Source organism: Melanostigma gelatinosum (assembly GCF_949748355.1).
Source record: "Melanostigma gelatinosum genome assembly, chromosome: 3".
Taxonomy (NCBI): domain Eukaryota; kingdom Metazoa; phylum Chordata; class Actinopteri; order Perciformes; family Zoarcidae; genus Melanostigma; species Melanostigma gelatinosum.
The window spans coordinates 22,781,523-22,794,359 of record NC_136636.1 but is presented as its reverse complement, the minus strand read 5'-3'; the positions used below and the strand labels follow the sequence as shown (position 1 = coordinate 22,794,359).

The 12,837-nt window shown below is 41.9% G+C and overlaps 1 protein-coding gene across 1 annotated transcript; it reads left to right on the top strand.

Moving 5' to 3' along the window:
* The first annotated feature begins 612 nt into the window (after positions 1-612).
* padi2 (peptidyl arginine deiminase, type II) lies at positions 613-12,720 on the top strand. Its single transcript, XM_079266146.1, has 16 exons — positions 613-800; positions 4,661-4,832; positions 5,347-5,416; positions 5,707-5,768; positions 6,068-6,185; positions 6,603-6,752; positions 6,922-7,112; positions 7,564-7,667; positions 7,940-8,051; positions 8,274-8,381; positions 8,705-8,856; positions 8,973-9,120; positions 9,291-9,384; positions 9,496-9,575; positions 11,226-11,372; positions 11,491-12,720. The coding sequence occupies exons 1-16, from the start codon at positions 709-711 to the stop codon at positions 11,722-11,724; spliced, it is 2,034 nt and encodes a 677-aa protein (XP_079122272.1). The 5' UTR covers positions 613-708; the 3' UTR covers positions 11,725-12,720.
* The last annotated feature ends 117 nt before the right edge of the window (positions 12,721-12,837 follow it).

The following is a 12,837-nucleotide window of genomic DNA, read 5'->3' as shown; positions in this document are numbered from 1 at the left end:
ATGAATAAATATATTTTAAAATCAAGTACATTTCTCGGGCATTTATAGTTTTCTACTGTACCGAAACGTACCGAACCGTGGCTCCACTGTATCGTACCGAACCCAACCGTGGATTGTGTGAACCGTTACACCCCTAGTCCCTAGTGTTGAATTCCATTTCATGCCGCTCTATACTACTTCACAACATTTCAGATAGATTTATACAAAAAGAAAAAAAGTACAATAAGGCTTATTAAATATGTTGAAGAAGAATATTGAAGAAATATTGTGCGCCTCTTCACTCCTGCGCCTCTTCACTCCTGCGCATGCGTGCGTTCACAGCTACAATTATAACAAATAGTGGTATGAAATACTTCGAAGCAATTGTTACCACTGCTGTAGTTACTTGTTAATAAATGTGCCAACAGTAGGCTTTCTGTGAATATTCCCTCTAAGTGATTCAATGTAAAAGACCACGCCAATACAAATAGACTGAATAAACAGAGAGACAGACGCACAATGATGCACGTGACGGGATAGGAGACGGGGGTGGGTAGACCAATCAGCACACAGAGGCGTAATCCTTCGGGTACCTGCAGCCTTTGTTATCGCTTGCTATTGTGTGCAGGTCTGCGTCCTCGCGTTCTGGTAACGGAGCAGGTTCAGGACATTCAGTGTCAGCAGCCTGTTCAGCCTGAGCGGGTCACTCACTGCGGGAGGACTGCAGTCATGACTCACCCCCGGACTCTCCGAGTAGATTATGACCAAACTACAGGCGCTGTATGCGTGGTCGGCTCGGAACTCAACGTGAACCTGAACAGGTAGGTTCTCGTCTCCCGCAGGACTCATATACAGATCCATCTGGACTGTGTGTGCGCTGCAAATTGTTCGGACATTTTGGGGAGTTTATACTTACAGAGTGGTAGATGTCATATTTATTCTATTATGAAAATGTTCGAGTTTTCCCCTGGAAATAGTATTTTATTGTATCCTTGGTTAATGCTGGCTTATTGCGATTTACACAGCCTAGTGTGTCTCATTCCTTATTTTAATTTGTGAAGTGGTCAACAGGCAATCAGTTAAACAGATAGCAATCAGATCAATATATATATATATATATATATATATATATATATATATATATATATATCAATATATATATATAGATATATATTGATATATAGATATATATATATATTGATATATATATATATATATATATATATATATATATATTGAGATATATATATATATATATATATATATATATAGCAATATATATATATATATATATATATATATATATATATAGATATAGATATATATATATATCTCAATATATATATATATATATATATCAATATATATATATATATATATATATATATATATATATATATATATCTATATCTATATATATATATATATATATATATATATATATATTGCTATATATATATATTGATATATATATATATATATATATATATATATATATATATATTGAGATATATATATATATCTATATATATATATTGATGTAGGCTACTTAAAAAAAATAATAGATCCCCAATTTCATGAGACATACAGTTGGCCTACAACTATCGAAAACAGTCCTGCATAATACCTCCATGAAGGTTATGATACAGCTACAGTGCAGTTTTTGTTGAAACAGTTTTAGAGAGGTGTTGAGTCAGCTTTATAATTGTTTGTGCAGCTAGTTACAGTTCTGTGAACAACTCTGCCCTATTTATATCAATGAGGGTGGACTAAGTATGAAAGCAGCCCTTAGTATAGTGTCATACAACTCAACAGCACCGCAAACCACATGCTCCAAAATGATCATGACGTTAAATCAACACCTCTTCAAAACAGTTGAATATTATCACTTCATGGAAGGTGGAATTTACGGCAGGATTGTTTAGGCTACATTAGTGTTAGATAGGTAATTCCTAATAAACTGGCAACTGGGTGTATACGAATCCCATTGTTAACCCACATCAATAGAGCTGTGGGGGTGATGTCATGCAGATCCTTAGCATTTAGTTTTGTACAGTGGAGACAGTCAACAGTCCTCCATTGTTGCCGTCAGGAGAGTCTTTGCTGTCCCAAAGAAATGTAGACAATACGTTCTGCCAAATGCCAGCCTCCACAACACAACAGAGCCCGGCCTTGATTACAGACTGGACAGGGTGGGAGACTGGCACACCCATTCTAGAGGCCTTGTCATGTAAAGTGGCACTGTTTGTAAATCATAAAGAATGGGTTCATCTTGAAGCCACAGGCCCCTTTTCACAGCAGTCTTTGAGTAAAGACTGCTGTAATAATATAAATAAATTATGGTCTCATTCTATTTAGTCTGTCACAGCCATTACAGTGAACCTGGATGCACTATAGGGCCCATGCCAACCTAAATGAAACAGGGCCAAACTTATTCCTATTAATAACGCCGGTGTGTACAACTGCAATGACATGTCCCAATTTGCTGCTGTGAAAAGGCTCTTTACTCTGTGTTAATGGAGCTGTTGTTGGCTGTAATCATTCCCCCTGTACATGAGGCGGTCCTGTCCCAACACGATAGGAATGTAAGTGATGGGGGAGATAATCCACGAAAGCTAAAATGTGGTCTCGACAGTTCAAGTTGGTCAAACAATGTTTTTAGTGTAAAATCCTCTTTTTTGTAACTCCCGGGACAGTGTTTTCTTGCTGAGCTGCGTTGGAGGGATAGTTTTACTAAAAATGTTTTTGGAAGATAACTTGGTTTGACAAACTCAGACTGCCGACGCCTCAAGAAGGGAATTTTGTTCCTCATCACTTTGGAATCACATTAAGATATCTATTCACAGCCAGTGTGGACAGGAGGAACAATTGCCGCAACTGATACGGGCATGTGACTATTTTTTATTTCGACAATAGACCAGTGTTTCCCAACTGTGTTTCTGAGGATCTACTTTTTTCATTGCAACCCAGTCCACGGTAGGCCTCATCTATGGAGTGGTCTCGTGTGACGTCACAGTTTAGCTGTCGGCCATGTTGGAGTACACACAAAGCCACTGGCATGTACGGCTGAGTCGCATAACCTATCGGTGGTGAACTTTTGTGCTGTCTTTGCTTGTGGCAGCAGAGCTGATAGAGACAAGAAATCATTCTTTGGTTTGCCAGCGGTCATTACACATCAAGGAAATGACACGAAGGAGCTATCCAAGCGACGTCGCGAGAAATGGCTGTCACGCATCTCTCGAGATCTAAAGGAATGGAATTTGGCGTACACTAGAGTATGTGCGGATCACTTTATAAGTGGTCAGTGATTTTATTTACAAATTCGTTTGTGAACAGTATTTAATAAAGGAAATATAAATTAAACTTTTACATGAGAAGGTTACCGAAGCTTCATCGGCCCGTGACAGCAGTCGGTGCCAGAGACGTGTCGAGCGTGTACAACAGGCGAAACACAGAGATGCAGCCTCAGCATTGCTTGATATGAGTTTAACGTCAGATCATATATATATGTATGTATATATATATATGTGTGGGGGGGGATGAAGTTAGGAGTTAGTTGAAAGTGAATTCCTACACACACGCACACAATGACGTGCATGTACAATGTAAACAAACACACGTGTCTGTTTGCGCTGAGTAAACATTGAATATTGCTAAATATTTGACCAGATCTGTATATATTTACCCTTCCAATGACGAGATGAGAATTCTCGACGACCGTTGCTTTGACGTCTCGGACCCATCCACTGACAAACTGATTATAAGCGTCGAGCCCTTTGTAGCACTCCAGCTCGTATTTTGTGTAAGGACTCGGGGTGTTCACGAGATACGTGTAGATGTTGGCGTAGTTTACCGATGGAAGGTAAGTAGGATCGGCACTGAAACCATCTGCACTCATCGTATAGGGATCCAAGTTACCAATAACCTTCAATTTGGCCAGGTAGCGAACCTTTGATGCACTATCCAGTGATTCAAAGTATGGTATTTTCGCCGCACTTCCTTGCTTACGCGCCGCCATGTAGGATCTGTATGTACTCCAACATGGCCGACCGACCTCGTAACTAAGGAGATCGTGACGTCGGTGAGACCACTCCATAGATCGCGAGAAGAGCGAATTTGTTCGTAAATGACCGTTCCTGACCACCTTTACTGTCATTTCTGAATCACCTTCTACTATCTTGAACAGATAAACCAGCCATTTCGAAGAATATGATAATTCACCACTGACAGTTGGAAAACCTGAGATCTGGTGGTATGTGTGCCAGGTGTCCTCAGGCGGAATGCATGTCTTCGCATGAGACAAATTCTGAAGAAACATTTTCGTGTGAACACGCATCATTCTAATTTGTTAATTTAATAAACCAGTATGTTTATAAATCACTTTGCTGTCTTCCAAGCAATAAAGAATAAAGACTAACTTTATCATGACTACAGCTGCTACTTCTTCTCTACCAGTCACACAATTTGAGCTTGTGGCTTGTCCGCATGCGTCAATTCTCTCCCACATTTGGATATCAACAAATATCTGCTCCAACACACACACACACACACACACACACACACACACACACACACACACACACACACACACACACACACACACACACACACACACACACACTGCAAGTTTAATACAGTCTGCCTGCTTTGTGTAAACATACATAGATTCTCTTGTTCTCAGGAGTGCCCCTCCCAGCTCCAGGTTCTTCTCTGTGAAGTGCACCCACAGTGTTCAGTACAGCATCAGCCCCTCACCTCAGCAGACGACCCACGTCTCTCCCATCCCTCTCAATGGAAACTCGGTACTGCTCATCCGCATGAGCCGTGCCAGTCAACATGAAAACGACAGCAAGGTAAAGGAGGACAGAAGTGCAGTAAATTCATGTCACAGAGCAGCAGGTCAAGTTTTCTGATTTCCATATGTGCTCAAACAGTTCCAGGAAATGAGCCACTTATTATATGACAGTCAAGGTGTCCTGGAAACGGTGTTAAATATTTGCTTTTCAGAAATTGAATATTAGTTTGATTCAGAGCCTGAAAGCAAAACACTCAACAAAAAGAATATGCGGCTTCTAAACTGAATTTGTCTGAAGTCGTTGGAGGATTTTCTTTATGATTGAGAGTAGACTTTAACTAGAAATATATCAAACTCACCTACCTCGAAGCATTTCTAGCGTTTGCGTTTTTGCTTAATGATTTATCACTTTTCAAATAACCAGGGGAGACATTCCCCATTCAACCGAGCTCAAGAGCTTTTTGCTTCGCAATATAGTACCGCTCATAATTTTCATTTATGCGACTTGTAAGATTTCACAATCGTCAAATGTCATTTTGTACAATTAAGGACTTGTGTCTTCTTCTTATAAGCTGTCTGTCTGGTACTATGGGGAGAGTAAAGAGGTCTTGGGGAGAGCAGTCCTGCACCTGACAGCTATTGGTGAGTTAAAGCGAAATAAAACAAGATGCACTTTTCTTTCTATCGTAACCAATTATTTGCTAAACCTTGTAACTCGGAATTGTTCTTTCGTCAGCATAATATCAACAGAGCATTAGCGGTGCACATCAAAACTAGAAGAAGAAAAGAAATCGTCAAATACACAGAAATTGTGATATAGAAATGTACATAAACAGTCTTGTAGGACAACAATAGCTGGATACTTTGATATGAAACATTATCTGCAATGTCTGCAGAGGCACTCCGTGATAAACAAACTGTCTGTCACGCAGAGATCTCTCTGGACGTGGATGCTGACAGAGACGGTGTTGTGGAGAGAAACAACGCTAATAAGGTGAGCGCAACGTCTGACAATTAATGCAGGAGATCTTTTCTCTTCTTTTCACTTTCTGATAAACAATAAAGTGTCACAAAGTGAATAGGGTTGTAATTCTCATCGCAGCATTTCAATCATTTTAAAGAGCCTACTGTGTAGTTCAGATCTTTCTATGATTGTGTTTCAACAAGCATTATTGGTTCAATATTCTCACGTATTTCATAAGTTTGACAAGTTAACGTCGCTGAAGACAAAGATTTTCCAACGAACTCCAAAAAACAAATGTATGTGCGTCTGGTTTGTTGAAAACTTTTTAGGGATCCTGGAAATGGGGTCCTAATGGGCATGGAGCCATCCTATTGGTCAACTGTGACTCAGAGTGGGCTTACAGGAAGAAACCAGATCGTGAGCAGGACAGCGTCTCCAAGGTGTCAGGTAAAAGAGTACAGCCTTGTTCACCACTGACTTCTCTCTGACTCATCAACTTTTTCACAACTGTCAGCGTTGTGAAAGGTCTCTCATGTTTGCTTTCGCAAGGTCAACAGATTAAAGTGTTGACAGGGTAAATACGTTTGACGAAACTACAAACCTAGAGCGCTCTGTGGAGTTGATAAAGTAAGCCTCTCAAATGACTTTGCAGTCGACAAACCGGTACGGCTGAAATGTGATAGCGAACCCAGGTGTTATTTCATTATGTGTGGGTGAGTGCTTCCCAGTAGTAATGTTTAGTGTTTAGCGTCAGAGTTAAAAGCATGAATAAAAAAAAGTCTCAAGCACATTGATGTCATGTATCTGTGGCTTGTGCTTTTAAAAAGGGTACGTAGGACTGAATGACTCTTTGTGGGTGAACAGATCTGAAGGACATGTCTGTCATGGTGCTGCGGACCAAAGGCCCCGCCAAGCTGCCAGAGGGCTACAAGCTCACCATGCACATCTCTCAGGGGGACGCAGAGAGTGTCAGAGTCTTCAGGTCCGGAATCTGTCAACCGAAGAATACACTGCGTGAGTAAAGAAGAGGGGTGAGAAGGCCCCCGAACAGATGACGTAATTCAGCTGGTTCGTTGAGGCACATGTGCTGTTTTAACCTGTTATCGATAAACCTTTTTTACTCGCGTTATATTTTTTCTAATGATGTACACGAGCCTCGATTCTGCTGTTCTTACTTCGTCAGAGAAACACCTCTACAAGTACTTTGTGAAGGACTATCCGCTGGTGCTGAGCAGTGAGGTCCTGTCCCAGGAAGTGCCTTACCTCGGAGGAGCAGCAGAGATGAACTTTTATGTGGAGGGCCTCAGGTTTCCTGACAAAGGCTTCAGTGGGCTCATCCGCATCAACCTCAGTCTGTTAGAGCCCATCGCTACGGTAAGACCTGCGGCGCGGCATCCACAGTGTTACACATCTTTTGTTTCATCTCCTGCCATGAGGTCCTTATGCTGCTTAATTATCGCTTCCACTCAAACTGTTGATTCTAATAAAACATAGTTTGACGAGAAAATCTTAAATCAAGGGCCACTTGCTTTCAACCACATCTCACAGCCTTCCTTTGTTGACCGCTCCAAACAAAGCCAGTAGATGGACTTTGAGATGAAGTTTATTTCGGTCAAACCGCTATTTCCAAGGTCAAAAATCAACTTTCGCACCCAACAACAACATAGCTGAACTCGCCATAGTTTGTGAATTGAAGTGGATTTGTTCACTTAAAAAAAAACAAAGGTTAGATCAGTTTTAGGTCACAGTTTTGTGATGTTAGATGAGATGTTTAGTCAAATGACATTACAAACAGGACTCTGCAACCTCTCTCATGTTTTGACAGGGTCTACCTGAGACGCCTATTTTCACAGACACAATCGTGCTCAAAGTGGCACCGTGGATCATGACACCCAACACCCTCCGGCCTGTCGAGGTGTTTGTCTGCAGGTAAGAGGAGACTGATGAACAATAAAGACGATGGTGACGATATATATAAGTCAACTGTATGTTACAGTGTTACACATTCCCCTTCATTTTAACTCCAAGCAAATGTAGCTTATAAAGCTTATTGTTGACTTACAATTCATGTTTTCTCTTTGCGGTTTCACATGTCATTCATGATTTTCTTTTTTAGATTAAAATCAAAATTCTATTACATTTAAAATTCCTAACTCATACTTAATTAATGAAAACTTCTTCTTCCATTGTCACCTTGTCAGCACGTCCGATAACTACCAGTTCCTGAAAAGCATGAAGAACCTTGTTGCAAAGAGCGGGTACAAGCTTAAGATTTGCCACGAGTATGTGAACAGAGGAGATCGTTGGATGCAGGTAAGAAAACCAAAATGTGTCTCTGACAAAATGCGCTTCTTTGAAAAATGACCAAAAAAAGTTGGGAAACACAGCAATAACAGCGGCAATGTCAGTGGATTTCACATCAACCGCATCATGGTGAAGAAAACGAATCATTCACCCCGAAGTCACATCAAATATTGAAATAGAAAAGACAAAAAACATCAGTAAAGTTGTTATTAAAGAAACTCTTTTTTTCAGGATGAGGTGGAGTTTGGCTACATCGACTCTCCTCATCACCGGTTTCCTGTTGTCCTGGATTCCCCTCGAAATGGAAATCTCCTGGATTTTCCATATGATGAGCTCCTGGTGAGATTCAAACTTCTCATGAATTGTTTGCAGATACAAAAAGCTTTCTGAAATGGAAACGCTCTGCTTTTGACAGTAGAAGGCTGTTTTATCTGCTGAAGGGGAAAAGTATTAAAGGCGTGTTGGATTTTGTGACATCACAACTACTCTTGAGGCCAATTGTGGTTCAAAATGCAACTTACACAAAGTGTGATGAAACCTCCAGACATACACTGAAAAAAAGTAGGAGATATCTTCTCATCCAACAGCTATACGTTTGAAATGTTGAGCTGTTGTCTTGAAACACGTCTGGAGGGGATCTTTAACCACCTCCATGTCCTCAGGGACCTGACTTTGGCTATGTGACGAGGGTGGCCCAGAGGGAAGACGTGAGCAGCCTGGACTCATTTGGTAATCTGGAGGTTAGTCCTCCCGTCACGGTCAATGGAAAACACTACCCCCTGGGTAGAATCATCATTGGAGTGGCCTTCCCCACGTGAGTTTGTAACAGATCCAGGGATAAGTTCCTGCTGTTGTGGGGTAGCGCAGGAAACAGAACATATGGCCGAAGACTGGTGAACATCACTTGCCTCTCTCTCTCTTTCTCCAAAGGGCAACTAAAGGACGGAACATGACCAAAGTAGTTCAGGACTTCTTGTGGGCTCAGAAGGTTCAGGAGCCCATTGCCTTGTTCTCTGACTGGCTCTATGTCGGCCACGTAGATGAATTCATGACTTTTGTTCCTGCACCTGACAGAAAGGTAAATATTCCCTTTTTAACAGAAACCGCTAAACTGAAATATCAAAGTAGTTCGAAGGCAGGACGCCGCTAGCTATGCTATGCTGTTGTGTTCTTTGTGGGATGGTAAAAGCCCCGAGGACAATGAGACAGACAGTGTTATCTTTGTCTCTTGTGTTTCCGCGCACACAGGGCTTCCGGCTGCTGCTGGCCAGCCCAGACGCAGGCTACAAACTATTCAGAGGCTTACACAACGATGGTCACGGACAAGCCAAACTGTTTGAGGGTAGGCCCGTCTTTAACAATAATATCTGTAGAAAACCAACAATACAATGTGTATCTTAGCAATCAACAAACTGGTATCATTCTCAACACTCTGTAAAACACTTCCCAAAAGGTCTGGGACATGAAGAACCAGTAACAGTGGATGAGTTACTTAATGATAGAGGTCTCCAAGCTGAAAATAACTACGTGCAGGTGAGTGGGATTGCGGGATTTGGCTGAAGTCCAGAAAAGATGATAAAATACATTTTCAAACCGTGCAAATCTGGCTCCCTGCTGAAGATGTCCTGTAATCAGGAGGCAACCTCCGGGTCTGAAAAGTGAAGTCAATGCGGAAATTCCTTAAACTTGCATTCTTTCTAATGGCCACGAGGGGGCAACTCCTCTGGTTGCAAAAATAAGTCTGGTTGTATGAGAAAATGACTCTACTTCTCTCTTGATTTATTACCTCAGTAAACATTGTAAACATGAGTTTATGTCTCAATCTCTAGTTTCAAGTCTTCTTCAACACAGCGTGATGTTCATTTAGTACATTATGGTCCAGTTAGAGTCAAATAGACGGTAAAGCAGGGTGCGCTTTAGAGCGTGGCTACCTTGTGATTGACAGGTCGCTACCAAATAATTCAAATGTCTTGTTCAGCGTCTGATTGTACTTAGCCCCACCCTCTCTTGTCTCGTTGCAAAAAAACCAAGATGGCGACAGAAAAAAATGCCAACCTTGAGGCTTCAAAACGGCCGTCCACAAACTTTTTATAGTCTGCGACTGTTATCTGCACATTGTGGCAAAAAGTATGTGGACAGCCAGACGTACCACTTGTATCTTACTGTTGAATATCTCATTCCAGAAATATGGGTGTTGATATGCCGCTATAGCAGCCTCCGCTCTATGCGGATGTTCATTCACCCGGCTGCTTTGCCACTTGTATTGAAGCTGTTCTCCAGAGGCAGTTTGTTTTCTTTTACACGCCACGTGCTCCAGCACTCGACGGCCCTGTTCTATGAGCTCGTTTTCGCTCCTAGATGTTTGCACTTCACTGTCACAGGATGTATAATTTAACCCGGCAAATCTAGCAGGTAAGACATCCTGGAAAGCATCCTGTGACAAAGAGCCACGTTGAAAGCTACTGAGCACTTCAGTGTGACTCATGTTTTCCTGCATGAGTGCCTTTCAGTAATGGGGGTGTTTGTGGCAGCTGAACCTACTAATAAGCAGGAGCGTCCACATACATTTGGCCACAGTTTACTTTTTGTTTGCCGCAAAAGTAGCCTGAGAAATGATTAACTAGAGCACTAGTACACGACACAGTTACATTTGACTGTTTGTTCTGTTTTTACTGCTTGTTTGTAGATATGACAAATAATAAAACACAGATGCCATATTACGATATCTAAAAACTAAGATATCGTGTCACAATCAGGCTTTGCCTTATGTGTTCGGTGTGTGTTTTTCTGTAGCTCCTCGCCTTTCAACTCAGTCACTCCCTCAGCACCAGTCCAACTCCTTTCAACTGTCCCCTATCTGTAATCAAGCACTCCCTCATCAGTACAACTCTCCTCACTGTTCTAGTCACTTCTTAAACCCCTGTCTCTCACTCACTCACTGCCAGATCATTGTTTTGTGTTCAGCTCTAACCACCCCTTTTTGCTCATCCTGTTCCCGGTTTCCCAGTCTGCCTGCCCCCCCCTTGTCTCGTCCTCAGATTACCCGTTTTGTTTTCGTGCATTTTTAAAAACCCGTTGTTCACGTCACCTGACTGTCTGCTCGCGAGTCCTAATTGTGTCCCGTGACATATCTAGTCTGGTATCAGGATATCGAGATATTGACATTGATATGCTCTCTCACAGAGCTGCATCGACTGGAACAGAGATGTGCTGAAGAGAGAGCTGGGCCTGGACGACCAGGACATCATCGACCTGCCTATCATCTTCAAGTTATTGGAGGACGAAGAGAAGAAGGCCGAGTACAGAGCGGTGGCTTACTACCCTGACATGGTGTGTTCTGGCGTAATGTTTTGTCATTTTCCAACGGCCGTTTCCAATTTGAGAGGCATCAAAACACTCCAGTAAGTAAATCTGGGAGTTTCATGATGCGTCGCATCTGTTTTTACAGGTGAACATGATTGTCTTGGGGAGAAACCTGGGCATCCCGAAGCCCTTTGGGCCCAAGGTGAATGGGCGCTGCACCCTGGAGGCCGAGATGTGCTCCTTGATGGAGGGCCTGGGCCTCAGCTGCACGTTCATCGACGACTTCGCCTCCTACCACAAACTGCTCGGAGAGGTGCACTGTGGCTCCAACGTCCGCAGGGAAGCATTCGACTTCAAGTGGTGGAATGTGGAGATGTGAACGAGAACTGAACAGTGGGTGGAGATGGGTTATAGAGGCTTTCAAAATACTGGATAGTTTAATAAAACAACCGCACCTTGACTTAATTTACGGTTAGAAGGAGGGCTGGGTGGTATACCGGTTCAACCGGTTTTAATTTCCTGTACGACATGAGTTTTTCAAGGCAACTTCTGCTCTCCAGCAGGCAGCAAAATATATTGTTCGGGTTGAAAGCGCTGCGGTCGGAGCTAGTTGTGTATGTGTATTGAGAGGGAACCCTAGTCATGGTCATAACTTTATAATAACAAGTAACAACCCACAACTAACGCTCTTTAACAGGGCAAAACACCACGACACAACAGTTTGACACAAACAATTTGTAACTAATAATTTTACATTTATAAAATTTCCCCCCCGAACTGCATGCTGGGTACAGCTCGCTAACAGTCTGCTAACAGCTGGGAGAGGCTCTGTTGCGCTAGTAACGTTACATTAAAGAACAGAAAAGAGCGATGCAGGATGAACAAAGCCTGAACAACAAAAGGTATTTTGGTCAGACACATATGCAACGCTGATTACCATGTAATATGTGTGGTATTTGTTATAAATGTATGTTGGTACATAGAGGGTGATAAGAAGCTGTACCTGGAGGGACTTAGGACCCAGGGGAATGTAGGTGAAGGAAACAGGAAGTGACTGAACGGAATACTCCACACAAACAGCTGTTCACCGCCGGCTGGCCGGTTGACCGGCAGGTTCTTTTCGGCGTTAATTAATGCTTTAAAGCGGAAAATAAAATACCGTGAAACCGCCAGAATCTTACAAAATACCGTGATATGTATTTTTGGTCATACCGCCCAGCCCTAGTTAGAAGATATTTTTCTTGTCAAAGCCTTATGTTATCTCTAAAATCATGAAAAGCTTAATTTTCTTTCCAATCATTGTGCAACACGCCCCATTTTTTGTTTTGCTAAATACTTGCCCAGTAACCATCAATGTATAAAGGATCACCCCAGGCCTTTGATCCATTATGCATTTTCATCTTTATTAAACATTTTCGTTGGCTTTATTTACGAAAAAAGGATGTAAAGCAATATTTACAAGTTTTGAACAAGGGCTTCAGTAGACTGTTGA

Coding starts and splice junctions, on each gene's coding strand:
- padi2 (XM_079266146.1), top strand. CDS start 709: ATGACTCACCCCCGGACTCTCCGAGTAGATTATGACCAAACTACAGGC. Junction 9,385..9,495: donor ACAAGCCAAACTGTTTGAGG/GTAGGCCCGTCT, acceptor ACTTCCCAAAAG/GTCTGGGACATGAAGAACCA. Junction 9,576..11,225: donor CTGAAAATAACTACGTGCAG/GTGAGTGGGATT, acceptor GCTCTCTCACAG/AGCTGCATCGACTGGAACAG.